The 19159-nt window shown below is 47.3% G+C and overlaps 1 protein-coding gene across 2 annotated transcripts in view; it reads left to right on the top strand.

Moving 5' to 3' along the window:
- LOC120997963 (probable cation-transporting ATPase 13A5) overlaps nt 1-19159 on the top strand; it is a 262081-nt gene that overhangs the window by 46827 nt on the left and 196095 nt on the right. For both annotated transcript variants that reach the window (XM_040428345.1, XM_040428346.1), the window contains exons 7-8: nt 566-700; nt 15941-16013. In XM_040428345.1, the coding sequence (XP_040284279.1) occupies nt 566-700; nt 15941-16013 (208 nt within the window). The remainder of the gene's footprint in view (nt 1-565; nt 701-15940; nt 16014-19159) is intronic.

Raw genomic sequence — 19159 nt, forward strand, 5'->3', positions numbered from 1 at the left:
GCGAAAAAAAACGGAAAACGGCACAGCGGCCACGGATGCACAAAACGGTCGTGTGCATGAGACCTTAGTACGTGTATTGCTTTACATAACTTGTACTAAGTTACTTTTTACATATATTTACATTATAGAGTAACATGCAATTTAAGGGGGTTATCTCACAAAGACCCCCTTCGATATGCATTATTAGGTAATATGGATGTCATATTTAGGATTCCAAACTGAAAACCTCTCTATGAGCCAGAGAACAGAGCCACTAACAAACGTCTGTTCTAGATCTGGCAGACCCAAGCTGGCAATATTTTATGTGATTGTCATTTATATAAATGTCTGTCATGTAATACCACATTTTTTTGCAGTGTCCACTGCCCCTGCAAAATGATGTGAGAAGCCAGACCCAAAGCAATCATCAGTTGATTTTTGCAATGGCTGCATTTGGAAAATGAGTAGTCAGTAAAATGATAGAAAAACGGCAAGCTCATGTACTGTGCACATCTACTGTAGCCTATAAAATATAAAAGGATTTTCACTATTTATGCATCATTTCAAATATTATCTCTGTTCGCAGGTGTTAAATGCATTATATCTCTACCAGATTTCTGCTATTATCCTTATGCTGGTAGAAAATTACCTGGGATATGGCTTGGCCATTCTTGTGCTGTGTATCTGTGACATAACCTTATCAATGATTGAACATAGAAAGGTAAAGTAATCAATGAAAGTGTGTTCTTTTATCATATTTCAAGGCTATGAATTGAGATGAGCGAATCGAAGTTGACGAAGTGGAATTCAATACGAATTTCAGGAAAAATTTGATTCGCACCGAATCCTAATTTCCTCACGCTTACTGGTAACGAATCACATTTTTTCCTAAAATGTCTGCTGCACATGTTAGGACATGGAGCACAGAACTTTGGGAACGAGGGATCACCCACAATGCCATGCATGCAGCCAAACAGCAGCCAGCCCTGTGGTGTCACAGCCCTAGAAATAGCCTCAGCCATCTTGGATTCAGCCATTTTCCAGTGTACTTAATGCAGCGAGAGAAGTCAGCAGGCACTAGGAAAAGTGCTAGGAAAAACTTGAAAACTTTTATTTTGCTGAATAGAAGTTCTGGCAAAGATCATTAGAAGTGTAGGGAAAGGATAGGGAGGAATTATCCCACACTGTAAAAGGAGAACAGGGTCCAATAGGGGAGTGTACAGCCTGGGTAATAGGAACAATCCTATTACACCTTGCTGCACTGACTGGGGATCCAAATTGCCATTATACTGCTGCTTTTAGGTTTGCAATAGATGATACCTCTGTAATTCCAGCAAACCTTGTTAATGCTTGTTATTGGGTTGCAAGTGCTGTGTGATACAGCCATTAACAAGGTGTATTACTAGGAAATAATTATACGTCTTATTAGCCCTTGTGCAGGGCAGTTACCTGTTCTAAAGCCTTTTTTGGCTTGTATAAGTGGGGAAAAAAAGTTTTTTTTTCTGTTCAGTGGTGCAGTTACATGTTCTAAAGTTTTTTTCGGGGTGTATTAGTGGGAAAAAAAAGGGGCCTTTTAGCCGTTTTGTGGTGAAGTGAGAAAATTACAGCCTTTTTTGGCTTGTGTTAGTGGAAAACAAAAAACTATTATTTGCCGTTCAGCGGTGCAGTTATGTTGTAAAGCCTTTTTTGGGGTGTATTAGTGGGAAAAAAGGGCTTATTAGCTGTTGTGTGGTGAAGTGAGAAACTTGCAGCCTTTTTTGTGTATTGCGTGTATTAGTGGAAAACAAAGAGTATTATTTGCCGTTCAGCGGTGCAGTTATATGTTCTAAAGCCTTTTTTGGGGTGTATTAGTGGAAAAAAATAAGGGCTTATGTCACAAAGAAACGGTGGGGAAGGGTGCACTACTGACTCCTCTGTCCCTGCCTACTTGCACTTACCCGTCCTAAGTAACGGAGCGCAACTGGGCGGCGGTCCCTAACCTGAGTAAGTGCGGGAGAGACAAACAAGACAGACAAACTCAAGGCAGTCAAACTAGCAAAGTCTAAACAAGAATGTCACAGCGGTACCAGGGAGCAAGCGGAAACCAATAACATGAGCAAGGAGTTAATACCAGGAGAAACAACAAGACCAAAGAAGCAAGCGAAGACAAGTCAAAACAATAGCCAGGAGTCAATACCAGGAGATGCAACTAGACACAGGGAGAAGGCGAGGACAAGTCAAAACCCAAGCAGGAGTCAATACCAGGAGATGCAACTGGACACAAGGAGCAGGCGAAGACGAGGACGATAATGAGCCGAGATTCAAATATCAAAACCAGGGAATATCACAGAGGAGGATACACCAAGTGTAGGACCTTAATCATAGGCAACCTGTGGCCAGCAGGCTGCCTGTTAAATAGTGGGGAGAAGGAGTCATGTGACGTGGCCAGCGTCACATGACTCGTTCCCCTGCATCCAGCTGAGCGCGAGTGCCCAGCTCGGGGCTCAGACTCCTCATCATTACCATGGGAGCGGAGGACGCCGGCCACGCCAAGAAGGCGTGCACGGCCGGGTCCTCCCCGCCCCCCGTTGCTCTGGAGACGAGAACGCAGCGCACATCCTCACTCAGATCTCACTGCAGGGCGCCAGCGGCACTGAAGAGGAGGAGCGCGAAGCTTATTTGCTGTACAGCAGTGCAGTTATATGTTCTAAAGCCTTTTTTGGCGTATATTAGTGCGAAAAAAGGGCTTATTAGCCATTGTGCAGTGAAGTGAGAAAATTAGAGCCTTTTTTTGGGTGTATTAGTGACAAAAAAATGTATTATTTGCCGTTCAGCCGTTATATGTTCTAAAGCCTTTTTTTGTGGTATATTAGTGGAAAAAGGGCTAGTGTTGAGTGCTAGCTCGGGTCGAATACCGCATGTGCTCGACCTCAATGCTCGAGTCTCCTCCCCGCACGTTTGTTGGCTGCTATGCAGGCAATAAACTAAACGTGCAGGTAAGCACTGCCCTTCACTGCAATGCTGTAGCCATGTTGGTTACTGGCATTACAGTGATTGGCTGGCCGGAACGCATCATCGGGTGCTATATAGCACCCGATAACACGTGTTCGGGTCAGTGTTAGTCAGGGAGAGCTGTGCTGAAGAGGGAGTGAAATTGTCCTATTAAGGACTATTATGTGTGGCAGCAGCAATATATATTTGCAAAAACTTTACAGACCGAAAAGTCCTTTTAAGGACTATTGTGTGTGGCAGCAATATCTATTTTTAGCGCATCCTGCGCTAATTAGCATGCAATAGTTAAGCTGCTGCAGACAGCGACATTATCTGCGCTACATCTCCTGTGTGACATGAGCGCATCCCAAAAATATCTGACATTCAGTGTACTTTTTCCGTAGATGGGGTCCACTGCCGACAGTGACATTACCTGGGGTACATCTCCTGTGTAACGTTTCCACATCCCAAATACCTGTGATATTCCCTGTAATTTTTTATTAGCCGCTGGTGACATCAGCGACATTATCTGCGGTATTTCTCCTGTGTGATGTTTCCACATCACAAATATATATTTTTATTTTTTTGCACATACACTTACAAATCCTACGCTACTGTACGTGTGACATACTTTCAAGCATAGATAACATTTAATATGAAGAAGGTGAGCAGTAAAGGACAGAGAAGTGGCCGTGATGCTGATGGTGCACGCAGAGGCCGTGGCCCTGGGTGCGTTGAAACTGTGCCTGCTGCCAGAGCACAAGAAAAAAAATTATCCACGATACCTAGCTTCATGTCCCAGTTTGCAGGGCGGCACAGGACAACGCTCTCGAAGTCAGACCAGTGCGACCAGGTGGTCGGTTGGGTTGCAGCAGATAATGCTTTCAGTCGGTTAAGCAACACCCTGTCTTCCAACAAGTCCAGTCTCAGTAGCCAAGAGTCTGGTGAACACAATTCTCACCCTGATCCTCCTTCCTCCAACCATGGAGAGTCTTGCCATACAAGTGATCCCACACTCGGATATTCCGAGGAGTTCTTTTCAGCGCCATTCCTTCATTTGGGCCTCTCAACAAGCCCGCTTGAAGAGGTACATGAGATCTTGTGTCCTGATTCACAAACTCTTGAGCATCCACAGTCACAAGAAGATGATGCGGAACGGCAATTAGTGTTTCACGAGGTGGATGATTATAATGAGACACAGTTGCCAATAACTGAGGTTGTTGTTAGGTCAACAAGTCATGAGGATAAGCAGAGTGAGGAAGTGTAAGAGGAGGTGGTAGACGATAAAATCACTGACCCAACCTGGGAAGGTGGCAAGCCGAGCAAGGACAGCAGTACAGAGGCAGAGGGATCCGCCCCACCGCAACAGGCTGAAAGAGGCAGTGGGGTGGCAAAAGGGAGAAGGCGGGCCACACCAAACAGGCCCGCAACTGTTCCCCGGTACACCCCCTTGCGGCAATCTCCCTTGCCAAGGGGTAGGTGTTCCGCAGTCTGGTGTTTTTTTGAGGAAAGTGCGGACGACAAAAGAATTGTAATTTGCAACCTGTGTCATACAAAAATTAGCAGGGGTGTGAACACTAGCAACCTCACCACCACCAGCATGATCCGCTACATGGCATCAAAACACCGTAATAGGTGGGGCGAACGCCTGGGTCCACAATCTGTGTCTGCAGGTCACACCACTGCCTCCTCTTCCCCTATGTTACGTGTTGGCCAATCCCCTGTCGAAGGTGCAGACCCGGATGCCCTGCACCTGGACCTTCGCAAGCAGGGCCGATCCTACACAGGGTGCAGTGGGTGCCCCGCACCCCAGCGCTGTCACCCGAAAGGCGCCGAGCGCAGGGCCGGACTGGCCTGCCGGGATAGCGGGAAATTTCCCGGTGGGCCGGCAAGCCTGAGTGCCGCAAGGCCGCGGCCCTGGTGACAAGTGGGGGCAGCCGCGGCCGGCGGCAGGGCAGAGCAGGAGATGAGCGCCTCCATTGCGGAAGCGCTCATCTCCATAGTCATCTGTATTGCCGTCCTCAGGACGGCAATACAGATGCCTGTGCTGCGGCAGAGGAGGGAGAGGTGTGTCCCCTCCTGTTCCTCTGATAGGCTGCCGGCTTAGTGCTGGCAGCCTATCAGAGGCCGGTGCAGGCGGCGCAATGACGTCATCGCGTCGCCTGAGCCGTATAGCGAGGGACACAGACGGAAGAGGCGGCCTGCATCGCATCGCATTGCTGGAGGTAAGTATAAGTGTATTTTTTTTTATTTTTTTATATAGGTACAATACTGGGCTGGCACATGATAAGGGGGGCTACTGGGCTGGCACATAAGGGGGGCTACTGGGCTGGCACATAAGGGGGGACTACTGGGCTGGGCTGGCACATGATAAGGGGGGCTACTGGGCTGGCACATGATAAGGGGGGACTACTGGGCTGGCACATGATAAGGGGGGACTACTGGGCTGGCACATGATAAGGGGGGACTACTTGGCTGGCACATGATAAGGGGGGCTACTGGGCTGGCACATGATAAGGGGGGACTACTGGGCTGGCACATGATAAGGGGGGACTACTGGGCTGGCACATGATAAGGGGGGACTACTGGGCTGGCACATGATAAGGGGGGCTACTGGCACATGATATGGGGGGCTACTGGCACATGATATGGGGGCACTCTGGCTACTGGCACATGATATGGGGGCACTCTGGCTACTGGCACATGATAATGGGGGGGATCTGGCTACTGGCACATGATATGGGGGGGGGCTCTGGCTACTGGCACATGATAATGGGGGGGCTCTGGCTACTGGCACATGATATGGGGGGCTACTGGCACATGATAAGGGGGGCTACTGGCACATGATAAGGGGGCTACTGGCACATGATAAGGGGGTCTACTGGCACATGATAAGGGGGGCTACTGGCACATAGGGGGGCTACAGGCACATAAGGGGGGCTACTGGCACATGATATGGGGGGCTCTGGCTACTGGCACATGATATGGGGGGGCTCTGGCTACTGGCACATGACATTTATTTTGACTTGTCAAAGCCGTTGACTAAGTTATTGTCAAAGCAAATTGGTGGGGCTGAAGTTGGGGGCTGAAGTTGTTGCCATAGAAACATTGTAAAGGGGAGGAGTTAGTAAGATAACCACGCCCATGTGGGGGCGCCAGAAATATTTCTGCACCCAGGCGCCTGTGACCCTAGGATCGGCCCTGTTCGCAAGCATGATCAGCGACCACATCCACTTCCGTGTCCCAGCGCAGCATACAAATGTTCTTACTCCAGGCATTTGTACACAAGCGCAAATACCCAGCCCCCCACCCACAGGCCATAGCACTAAATGTGAAACTTTCCAAATTACTGGCCCTGGAAATGTTGCCATTTAGGCTTGTGGACACTGAGGCCTTCCGCAGCCTGATGTCGGCGGCTGTCCCTCGTTTCTCAGTCCCCAGCTGCCACTATTTTTCACGGTGTGCCGTGCCCGCCTTACACCAGCATGTGTCCCGTAACATCACCCGTGCCCTGACCAACGCCGTAACTGGGAAGGTCCACTTAACCACTGACACATGGACAAGTGCTTTCGGCCAGGGAAGCTACATTTCCCTGATGGCACACTGGGTGAACATTGTGGAGGTCTAATTCCATCAGGGTTTCCGCCACCACCTACGTTAGTGGCTCTAACCCCCAATTGTCCTCCTCCTCCACCTCAGAATTATCCTCTTGCAGCACCAGTCAGCCATCAGTCGGTAGCACTGCAGTGGGGAAGCGTCAACAGGCCGTGCTTAAGCTGATCTGCTTAGGTGACAAACCGCACGCTATGGCATGGGATAAAAGACGAGACTGAGCTGTGACTCTCGCCACTCAACCTAGAACCAGGCATGGTTGTATCTGATAATGGCCGTAACTTGGTTTACAAATTACAATTGCCAGCTCATCGACTGTTGTGCGACGTGAGCACGCGCATGAACTCGACGTTCCACATGTTGGCCAGGCTATGTGAGCAGCAGAGGGGAGTAGTAAAATGCCAGATGCAACATGGTCGTTGCCTTTCCAGTCAGCTTCCGCTCTGCACAAGCGAGGAGTGGGCATGGATGTCTGACCTCTGAAGTTTTAAGAAACTTAGAGGAATCAACACAGATGGTGAGCGGTGATAACGCTATTATCAGCGTCACCATCCCACTTCTGTGTCTACTCAAACGCTCGCTGCTCACAATTAAAGCCGACGCTTTGCATGTGGAAGAGGTGGAAATGGGGGAAGACATTACACAGGGTGATAGGCAGACCACCTTCAGTTCGTCTTCTCAGCGCAAATTGGATTACGATGAGTAGGAGGAGCAGGAGGCAGTTGTCTCCACTACAGAGGGTAGTACCCATGGAATTTTTATTCCATCTGTTCACCATGAATGGGCAGAAGAGGAGTAAGAGGATGAGGAGATTGAGTCATCCCCCGGATGACAACAGCGAAGTCTTGCCTGTTAGGACTCTGGCACACATGGTTGACTTTATGTTAGGCTGCCTTTCCCGTGTCCCACGCGTTTTACGCATTTTGTACAACACCGATTACTGGTTGTTCACCCTTCTCAACCCCCGCTACAACGACAACTTCTCATCTCTCATTCCTGTAGTGGAGAGGTCTAGCAAAATGGTGCAATACCAGAAGGTCCTTGTGGAAAAATTGCTCCAAACATTTCCAGCTGACAACGAGGGGAACACAAAGCAGTTCACACAGAGGCAGGGCAAAGCTCTCCAAAGCCTGGGACAGTTTCTTGACACCCCGCCAGCACCCTCACCCTGATGCGTGGCCTAGTGTCACAAGGTGGGATAAATTTTGGAAGATGGTGAAGGAGTACGTAGCAAACCGTGTCAACATCCTCAATGATCCCTCAGTGCCTTACAACTACTGGGTGTCCAAGCTGGACATGTGGCACGAACTGGCGCTCTACACCTTGGAGGTGATGGCCTGCCCTTCCACCAGTGTTTGTCAGAGCGGGTCTTTAGTGCTGCTGGGGACATAATAGCTGATTAGCGCATCCGCTTGTCACCTGAAAATACTGACAGGTTGACTCTTCTTAAAATGAACAAGCCCTGGATTGCCCCTGAGTTCTCTACTCCACCAGAGGAATGCGGCTGAACATAAAGGCACTTTAAATGTGTTTTTTATAATGTACTGAATACACTTTATTCCCATGCACCCCTTCCACCACAAAAAAAGGGTATATGGTTCACTCCTCCTCCTCCTACTCCTCCTCCGTTTTTGATGGTCACCAGCAGGGCATCAATCATAATTTTTCAAGGGTGTATGATGCCCTTCTTTATGTGTAATAAAGGGTGTATTGGGGTGCAGGTTCCTTGTCATTTTTGGAATCCCTTTCACTTAGTGCATTGGCTTTATGAGTGTAGGAGTCTCACTACCTGAACAATTGTACCACAATGTGAATGAGGCCCTCCATTATGTGATATACAGGTTGTATCGGAGTGCCTCTTCCTTATAATTTTGCACTTTATATACAAGTAAATATACAGGAAAGAATGTTTCCTAACACTTTTTCCTCTAAAATTGATTTTATCTTTGGTTTTGTGCGTATTAGTGTCAGTCTGTAAAAGTGGCGTACTACTCAAACAACATCGTTCCCAGTAGCGACCTGGGAGTCCAAGATGCATCCAGACATCCTCCTCATGCTGTTCACGAACCATTTTGGTGGTGTTTCTATCAATTTCTGACCTTTTCCTATGAACCAGGCACCCTCCCCTCTTCAGAGCAGGGGGTGCCTGGTTTAATGCTCTGGATCTACCATTGACTTCCATTGTGCTCGGGTGCTCGGTAGAGCACCCGAGCATCCTGATGTGTTCGACCCAAGCACCCGAACACCCTGATGTGTTCGACCCAAGCACCCGAACACCCGTGCTCGATCAACACAAATAAGGGCTTATTTTCTATTCACCAGTGCAGTTACATGTTCTAAAGCCTTTTTTGGGGTGTATTAGTGGAAAAAAATAATGGCTTATTTGCTGTTCAGTGGTGCAGTTATATATTCTAAAGACTTTTTTGGAGTGTATTAGTGAAAAAAAAATTATTTGCCATTCAGCGGTTCACTTATATGTTCTAAAGCCTTTTTTTGGGTTGTATTAATCGAAAAAAAAGGGGCTTATTAGCCGTTGTGTGGTGAAGTGAGAAAATTACAGCCTCCTTTGGGTTGTATTAATTTCCTTTTTATTTATTTGACCTAACAGTATGTCCGAGAAGTGCCAGGCCCTGCACAGGGGAGGGGCAGAGATCTAAATGTTTCTGGCACAGGCACAGGTCGCAGCAGAGTAAGGGGGCGTGGCAGCAGGGGTCACTTCGAGAGGCCTGAGCTCCCGGTGTCATCTAGCGGTCGTGTCTTGACCAGCAACCCAGCTGTTCTTGAATGGTTGACTCGGTCATCCACTTTATCCCAAGTGACATCAGACACCCCCAGCCAAGAGTCTGTGAGTTCATCAGACACAACCCTTAGTTGGCATGGCCCGTTAGCAGGCCCTGTGCCCTCACCTGTCCTCAACCTGCCTCTGTCCTTTTCTGTTCCCTCAGCCAGAGAAGTATTATATGCTGTGGGCTCAGTTCCACTATACAGCATGGACGAGCTACTAGAGGACAGTCCGCAGCTACTGCCCAGCCAAGATCTGGTAGAGACATCCGCCGCTTCCTCCAATAGGCAGGGAGTAGTGAAGAGGAAAGTGGTGTGGGAGCTGGCTCAGAGACTGAGGACGATATTAGTGATATGCAGACAGTACTCGATGATGATGTAGCTGATCACAATTGGGACCCGGGTGATGAAGGGGCTTCATCATTATCGGGAGAAGAGGGTGGCAGCTTGCGCGTGGCCGGGAGTCAGCAGGGTGGCAGCAGTGGGAGGTCGGGAGCCAAACGTGCCCGGGGTAGACCACCCACTTTGCAGGAGCCTACCATCCCAGAAAGTAGTGGTGCAGCGGTTCAGAGGCAGCGGCGGTAGCAGTCAGTGAGGAGTGTTGGGGGTAAAATCAACTACGGCGGTGTGGCATTTTTTATGTTAAGCCACCAGAGGAGGTAAACATGTCCATTTCTATAATCTGTGGGCAGAAGGTGAAGCGTGGCCAGGGTGCCAATGTTGGAACCACGGCCCTGCGTCAATATATGGAGCGTCACCATAAAGTGGTCTGGGAGAACCGTGGCTCCAATGTGGTGGTCCAGCCTGCCGCAGCAACCACTGCATCACCCAGTTGTGCGCACCCGATTTCAGGCAGTCAAGGCTCCACCAACTCAGCCGAAGGGAGCTGTCTGTCCTTCCCATCATCTACCGGTCCTGATGCTTCTGCTCCTCGCCCTCCTACTCCTCGTCAGTTATTCCATCAGCAATCGATCACCGAAGAGATTGCCAAGAGACAACAGTATGCATGCACTCATCCAACGGCACAGAAGCTGAACGTGCTCCTGGCCAAGTTGCTGGTGCTGCAGTTCCTCCCTTTCCAAGTGGTGGATTCTGCACCTTTCAGAGAACTAATGGCTTGTGCCGAGCCGAGGTGGAGAGTCCCAAGCTGTCATTTATTTACCAAAAAGGCAGTACCAGCCCTGCACAAATGTGTAGAACAGAAGGTGGGCCAGTCCTTTAGCCTGTCTGTGTCTGCTAAAGTGCACGGCAGTGCTGACGTGTGGATCTGTAACTACGGTCAAGGACATTATATATCCTTTATGGCCCACTGGGTAAATGTGGTTCCTGCCCAGCCAAACCAGCAACTTGGACAGATTACGCCGCTTCCGCCGCCTGCACGTTCTCACGCTGTTGGTCCTGCCACAATGTCCGCCTCTGCCTCCTCATCCACCACCATGTCCTCAGCCTCCACTGCAGGGACAATTCACAGTGCTCCTCCAGAATACCACATGTGCAGGGCACGGTGGTGTCACGCTGTCATGCTGTGTCACACAAGGGAGAAACTGCTCCGTGTCCTTCATCAAGAAATCGAATTCTGGCTTTCTCTGCAACAACTAAAAATCAGAACCATGGTGACTGACAATGGGAAGAACATGGTGTCGGGGCTGCGTCAAGGTGGACTGAACCATGCGCCCTGCATGGTGCACGTGTTCAATCTGTTTGTAAAGCGGTCCCATCTGCAAGACATCCTAAAAATGGCAAGGAAACTTTGCATGCACTTCAGCCACTCGTACACCGCCAATTACACCCTCCTTGAGCTGCAGCGGCAAAACTGCGTCCCCCAACATAGGCTGATATGTTTCCACCCGTTCGAATTCCACCCTCCATATGTTGGACCTACTATATGAACAGAGAAAGACCATAAACAATGTCTTGATGAACCAAGCGGACAGAAGTACTCCCCTGTGTTACTTTGATGTAAGCCAGTGGCAGCTCATGCGTGACACCTGCCATCTGCTAAGGCCCTTTGAGGATGCTGCGTTATTTGTACGGGATAAACCATTTCATTCCACTGCTTCATATGCTGGAACAGATGTTGGAAATCTGGCTGGTCAGGGGACTGAAGATGTGGTGCCTACATCTCACGGCCACATGAGCCCTGTGGGGGCTGAACTGGAAGAGGAGGAGGAGGAGGACATTGGAGCACAAGCAATGTGTAACGAAATGGGTGGTTTTTATACACAGGTGACAGGAGAGGAGGAGCAAGAACAGCTGGAGGAGCAAGAGGGAGATGAGGAAGACGAGGCAGAGGACCCAGGCACACCGTGGCAGTATGCAGTGGAGATGGAGGCAGGGAGTCCATCCGAATCACTTGCGCAAATGGCCCGCTGCATGCTCATTTGCTTGTATAGTGATAGCTGAATTGTCACCATTCGGCAGAGGAATGACTTCTGGATGGCAGGGTGGTGGGGTAGGGGCAGTATCGGCTCCATCAGCAGCTTGAGTCTAGATTCGATGATGAGCAGCTTTCTTAACCCACCTAGTGAAGAAACTACTCACCAGCATCAGCAGCTAGACCTGGAGTAGAACCTGAACCAGCAGGTGGTGGCATACTTGGACAGCACCCTGCCACCCCACATTGAAGATCGGCTGGACTACTGGGCAGCCAAACTGGATTTTTGGCTGCAACTGGCCGAGTTTGCCTTGGATAAGCTGTCCTACCCGGCCAGTAGTGTGGCATCAGAACGGGTGTTTAGTGTGGCGGGGGCCATAATTACCCCTAGATGAACTCGCCTGTCCACCCAAAATGTGGAGAGACTGACCTTTTGTAAAGATGAATCGGACATGGATCAGCCAGGATTTCCACCCACCAATGCCTGATGCATCAGATAAGATCATCCATGGTGCCTCACCCAAACCTTGACAAAAGAGATCGGTTTATTCTGGCTTCCTGCCTCAGCTACTATTATGATGCCCGCCAGATGACACACATATGATGCCAAGTGCTCCTTCTTACACCCACCATCATCAGCGGGTACTGGTTTTGCCACCCACCTCCCCACTCTGTCACTGGGTCACTCTGTGGTCTCCTGATGCTGCTACCACCTCACCTCTCAGGTCTACTCGTGCTTCTACTGCCACCCCCACACTCTGTCATTGTGCCACTTTGTGGCCTCCTCATGCTGCTGCTGCTGCCACCTCCACACTGTCACCTTGCCAGTCTGTGGCCTCCTCATGCTGCTGCTGTTATCTCCACACTATGTCATTGCAGCATTCTGTGGTCTCCTCATGCTGCTGCCACCTCCACACTGTCACCTTGCCAGTCTGTGGCCTTCTCATGCTGCTGCTAACTCAACAGTATGTCACTGGGCCACTCTGTGGCTTCCTCATGCTGCTGCCACCTCAACTCTCCTCATGCTGCTGCCACCTCTCTATGCCACTGGGCCATTCTATGGTCTCCTCATGCTGCTGCTTCCTCAACACGATTTCATTGGGCCACTGTGTGGACTTCTCAAGCTGTTCTACCACCCTCACACTCCATGACTGGGCCACTATTTTGCCTTTTTGGCCTGGTTGAAATCAGCATTTATTTGACCCTTCTTCTGATCTGTCAGAAGAAATGAAAAATGAGACGGATCCTGTCTGTGTAGCAGCTGTAAGGCCTGTATGGTATTGTCAGAATTGGCTTATGATTTTGTAGCCAAAAGCAGGAGTGGGTACAAAACACAGAAGACATGCAAATATTCCATTCACGTGTCATCTCTGTTTTGGATCCACTCCTGTTTTTTTTTTTTTTTTGCTTTATCAATACTGATAGATTGCTGACCGAGTGAAGGCGGATGCTCCACAGACAGGATCCGTTTTTTGGGGGGGTTATTGTTCTGACAGATCAGAGGAAGGGCAAAATAATCAGTGAAGTAAGCACAAACTTACTGCTGACACCCTCTCCACTCTGTCAAGGGGGCTCTACTTGTATAAGTGTTTAATAGAACAGGTTCTGTAGAAATCTATGTGGAATCAGCTGACAACAGTGTAACAGAAGTGCGCTCTTTCATGCTACAGTAGGATCTTGGGCCTCTGCACAGTTCTTTATACCTGGCGCTAATATCGACCTGTAAGGCTGAGTTCACACTTGAGTTATTTGTTTAGTTTTGGCCCCGTAATTGCCAAATAAGTGAAGTGTGAAGTAATTCTAAGAGTGACGCCTGTCTTGTGCGTGTCATACTGACTGACCGTATTGTTTCACTAACACATAAGACTTCCTATGCGTGTTACTACAAGGCACAGTGTTTTACACCACTACACAGGTTCTCTGGAGCCAGGAAAAAACTGTTTTTTAATGCGATTCACTGTGAATAAATTTGGATCGAATCAAATCTTTTTGGAAAATTCAGCGAACCGGACGAATCAAATTTTTGAGAAATTCGCTCATCTCTAGCTATGAACAATGGTGCACTTATTATTTTTTTTATTGTTCATTTACTTCCCAAATGCAACTTTCTAAAAAGTTTTTATTACCAATTTTCTGTTAATTCTAGTCTGTGTAACTCTAAAGGTTGATCTACTCCTAGACTTTTTGTAGTACTTTTGATTAATTTTAACTATTGAGCTATAGCTGCAGTAAATTGACTTGTATGCAATTGTGTGCACTACAGCTGTCCAATTGATAGTTAAAATCCATCAAATGTGTACTCCAGCCTAACACAGTGTAAGCTATCTCTGCTTTCATCCCCTTCCTCCTCTCAGTATTACAGATGGCAGCAGGGTAGGGTGTGGAAGATGCTCCTAAATCAGGGCCGATCACGTTTGCTCTACTGCTCCAAATTAATAGTGACCCAAAGGGTTTTACGTGCACGGAAGAAAACTGTGACACACACACTGGGGTAAAAGCAAATTCTCATTTATTACAGGAAGTACAGCAGTTTATAAAGTCATCAGAGGGGCATGCCCCCTGAGGCATGTGGCATCGTTACATTGGCTAAAATATGAAAAGAGATATCACTTGGCATCTGCCCATTGTGCATTGTTTTACTAACTGTGGTATGTGAACTATGTAAATATCTAGCTGTAAGCGCCATCTTGTAATGGAGTTTTCACTAACAACAAAAAAGCATATATGACATAGCAAGGAGGCATGTTCTCTTTGGTAGGATGGAACTTTTGTGCTCTGGAGACGATAAGTTGTTGTCTGAGAACTAGAGTATGCGGGAAGTTTCTTAGCTGAATCAAAAGAAAGCTCCCACATACACTAGAAGAAGTTGTGAAGGGAAGATAATGATTAAAATGAGCGGTTTTCAGGGGTTAATCAGTTAAAAAATATAATACTCATCTTATCCATTTCAGCGCGAAGAGGCTGCCACGGCCATCTTGATTGAAGATCTTGCACGGTGTGATAAGATTTCGCATCTTCAGTCAAGGTTGCTGCAGAGGCCTCTTCGCGTTCAAATGGATTAGGTTTTTTTGAAAATTGATGGTTACCATGAAGCATGAGGAGATTCGGCTTTGCTGCAAATAGAATTTTCCTTTAAATTCAGATAGAAATCCACTTCAAATACTTTGCTTCACTCAATCCTACTCTTCAGTATCAGTGTCTATTAGTGCAAGGTGAAAAGATCCACATGGGCTGTAGAAGGGAAAAGCATTACAGGGGTGAAGCTGTGCTAGCTGATGAGAGCTAGTAAAAACAGCAGTATTCTAGATACATAGACCTGACATCCATCATGTATTAGTCGGAGAGACACATCCACATGAGAAAATTCTGGAACTGAATGAAGGAATGAAGATTGCAAGCTTAGTGCAAGTTTTTTGTAATTCCGCAATACTGTACTGTATGTAAAAATCTCTATTTTTTCACAACAATGCTTTCCATATTACTTAGTCTACTTTCACACACGCGTTTTGGCTTTCCGTTTGTGAGATCCGTTCAGGGCTCTCACAAGCGGTCGAAAACTGATCAGTTTGCATTCTAATGCATTCTGAATGTAAAAGGATCCGCTCAGAATGCATCAGTTTGCATCAGTTCAGTCTCCAATCCACTTTAAAGATGGACACCAAAATGCTGCTGATGAAACTGAGCCAAACGGATCCGTCCTGGCACACAATGTAAGTCAATGGGGACGGATCTGTATTCACTGACACAATCTGGCACAATAGAAAACTGATCCGTCCTCCATTGTGAACGGATGCAGACGGTTGTACTGACCATGACGGTTGTACTGACCATGACGGATACGCACAAAACGCGAGTGTGAAAGTAGCCTTAAAGGAATTGTGCCAAGTATGAAAAGTATCCCCATCGATCCCGAGAACCTGAGTCTCAAACGTTCCCTGCCACTCCTTTTATTCTCTGTGGGACTGCTGGAGGTAGCTGAGTACAGTGCTTGGTTATTTCCTGCAGTCTCATAGAGACAGAATGGAGCAGCATTGTGTAATATACAGTACATACAACTATTATGTAATAGTGTTCGTAGCTGTTTTTTGAATGTTTGAATGTAAGATATCTATATGTCATTATCCAATGAGGTTAGCTTACAATGTATTTTATGCATAATTATATAGTACCTGCTGCAAACGTTATGTATTTTTTTAGTTGACTTTTTTGACATTCTTTTTTAAGCAATCTTCAAAGCTTCACAATTTGGTCAAAGCTCACAATAACATGAAAGTGACTGTGCACAAAAAAAATGGTGGTATGTATATTTTGCTAAATACTAATTGATAAATATCTGAGTTTATGTATAATAAATGCCAGTTAGGATTAATGAGTTTCATGGTGTTAACATATGCAAGAAACATATAAGGCTACTTTTACATTTGCTTTTTTGCTGGATCCATAATGAATCAGCAAAAACACTTCCGTCATGATAATACAATCGCCTGCATCTGTTATGAACTGATCCGGTTGTATTATGTCTAAAAAAAGCCAAGACGTATCATTCTCTAATACCATTGTAAGTAGTGTTTAGCGGTACCCGGACCCGAACTCGAACCAGAACTTTGCAGGAAAAATTTGGGTTTGAGTTCGGTGCTCGGGCATTTAATAAAGCTTTTGAAAGGCTGCAGGGCAGCCAATCAACAAGATTTTAACCTGTGGGCACTTAGAAGCCATCACAGCCATGCCTAGTAATGGCATGGTTGTGATTGGCCGGTGCATCATGTGACCTAGCCTCTATACAAGCTGGATCACGTGTAGCACCACCCATCAGCTCTGAGTAGTGCAGGGACAGGAAGCAGGCAGCTGAAGCGAAGGAGAGTGTTAGGAATCTGCCTATTTATTTTGTGAGTGATGTAGGAAGGAACAAGGGGCCATCATTGATGGACGGTACGTGTCCGAAGTGGGTCTCGGTGCTGTACTGTCTCAGAAGGTCAACTGGGAGGAGCATCCCGTTGTCTTCCTCAGTCGGAAGCTTACCCCAGCCGAGACCCAGTATAGTATAGTGGAGAGAGAGTGCCTGGCTATCAAGTGGGCACTCGAGTCTCTCCGCTTTTATTTGTTGGGGAGAAAGTTTTGTCTGGTGACTTACCACTCCCCTCTCAAATGGATGAGCAAGGCCAAGGACAGAAATGCCCGGGTCACCCGGTGGTTTCTGTCTTTGCAAAATTTCGAATTTTCGGTGGAACACAGGGCAGGCCGGTTACTAGGAAATGCGGATGCCCTGTCCCGGGTACACTGTTTAATGTGTATACACCCCCTCAGGGTTGAACAAAGGCGCGAGGTATGTAGGAAGGAACAAGGGGCCATCATTGATGGACGGTACGTGTCACTGAGGTTCCTGACCTTGGTGAGGTAAGAGCCATTTTTTTCCCTGAAGTGTCATTATTGCAGATTGCAGTCTGACACTTCAGCAGTTTAGTATGGCTGTAAAGCTGATCCGGGGCGGCTCTTACTGGGAGTAGCCAAATTGCTGGGTGGGTAGCTACTCCCCACGTTCCTGGCCGGGTCTTAGCAGGCTTATAAAAGCAGTCAGCACTATCAGGTGGTGTGGATTTTCCTCCAGCTGTGGAGTCCTCTAGGCTGAAGACTGCAAACTTCCGCCTGGAAGCCTGCCAGTGAACTTTTCTGTGGCTGAGCATTAAGCCAGGTGTGAACCGACACCTAGGATTCCAGGTGAACACTGTTTTGTTTTTGCTGTGTGTGAACAAGCACCAAGACTGTTATGTTTTGTTGAGTGTGAATAAAACACTGAAGTTTGATTTACAACTTGGTTCCTTGTCTCTACACTGCATCCTCTAACCTGTCTACCAGAGCAAATCCGCTCAGTGACCTATAATGATTTTTTTGTGGGTGCAATACACCAGCTTTGCACCCCTGACACAGAAATAAAACAATAAATCTGGCTGTGAATTCTGTGGGTGACCTATAGAGATTTTTTTGTGGGTGCAATAGAAACATAGAAACATAGAATGTGTCGGCAGACAAGAACCATTTGGCCCATCTAGTCTGCCCAATATACTGAATACTATGAATAGCCCCTGGCCCTATCTTATATGAAGGATGGCCTTATGCCTATCCCATGCATGCTTAAACTCCTTCACTGTATTTGCAGCTACCACTTCTGCAGGAAGGCTATTCCATGCATCCACTACTCTCTCAGTAAAGTAATACTTCCTGATATTCCTTTTAAACCTTTGCCCCTCTAATTTAAAACTATGTCCCCTTGTAGCAGTTTTTCTTTCTTTTAAATATCCTCTCCTCTTTTACCTTGTTGATTCCCTTTATGTATTTAAAAGTTTCTATCATATCCCCTCTGTCTCGTCTTTCTTCTAAGCTATACATGTTAAGGTCCTTTTAATCTTTCCTGGTAAGTTTTATCCTGTAATCCATGTACTAGTTTAGTAGCTCTTCTCTGAACTCTCTCCAAAGTATCAATATCCTTCTGGAGATATGGTCTCCAGTACTGCGCACAATACTCCAAATGAGGTCTCACTAGTGCTCTGTAGAGCGGCATGAGCACCTCCCTCTTTCTACTGGTAATGCCTCTCCCTATACACCCAAGCATTCTGCTAGCATTTCCTGCTGCTCTATGACATTGTCTGCCTACCTTTAAGTCTTCTGAAATAATGACCCATAAATCCCTATCCTCAGATACTGAGGTTAGGACTGTATCACTGATTTTATATTCTGCTCTTGGGTTTTTACGCCCCAGGTGCATTATCTTGCACTTATCAACATTATATTTTATTTGCCAGATTTTTGACCATTCCTTTAGTTTTCGTAAATCTTTTTCCATTTGGTGTATCCCACCTGAAAAACCACAAAAGATCTCAGGCTCTTCTTGCTCCCTCTTCTGCTGTGGTCTTGGCCTCTTCCTCCCCCTCTGGATTGACGGTGGCATCTTCCAGCCCGCAAACAGAGGATGTAGCAGCAACACCACCACCATCACCTAGCATGTCCACACTATCCCAAAGAAGCGTTCAGCTGTCCATCCCCTTGCCCTGAATGCCAGCATTTCAAAATTCCTGGCCTTTGAAATGCTGTCATTCCGTTTGGTGGCGACAGACTTTTAAAAACCTTATGGCGGTGGCTGTCCCACAGTATGTGGTTCCAAGCTGCCACTACTTTTCCAGGTGAGCCATCCCTGCCCTGCACAACCAAGTTTTGGACAAAATCAGGTGTGCACTGCGCAACGGCATCTGTGACAAGGTCCACATAACTACTAATACATGGGCCAGTAAGCACAGGCAGGGACGTTATAATTACCTAACTTCACACTAGGTAAATGCAGTGGCGGCTGTGCCTGATGCGAATAGCAGTTTGGCGTATGTCCTACCATCACCGAGGATTGCAGGACATTTCTCATTGCCTCCTGTTGCCTCCTCCTCCTACTCCGCTTCC

The sequence above is a fragment of the Bufo bufo genome, chromosome 4 (genome assembly GCF_905171765.1).
Source record: "Bufo bufo chromosome 4, aBufBuf1.1, whole genome shotgun sequence".
Taxonomy (NCBI): Eukaryota; Metazoa; Chordata; class Amphibia; order Anura; family Bufonidae; genus Bufo; species Bufo bufo.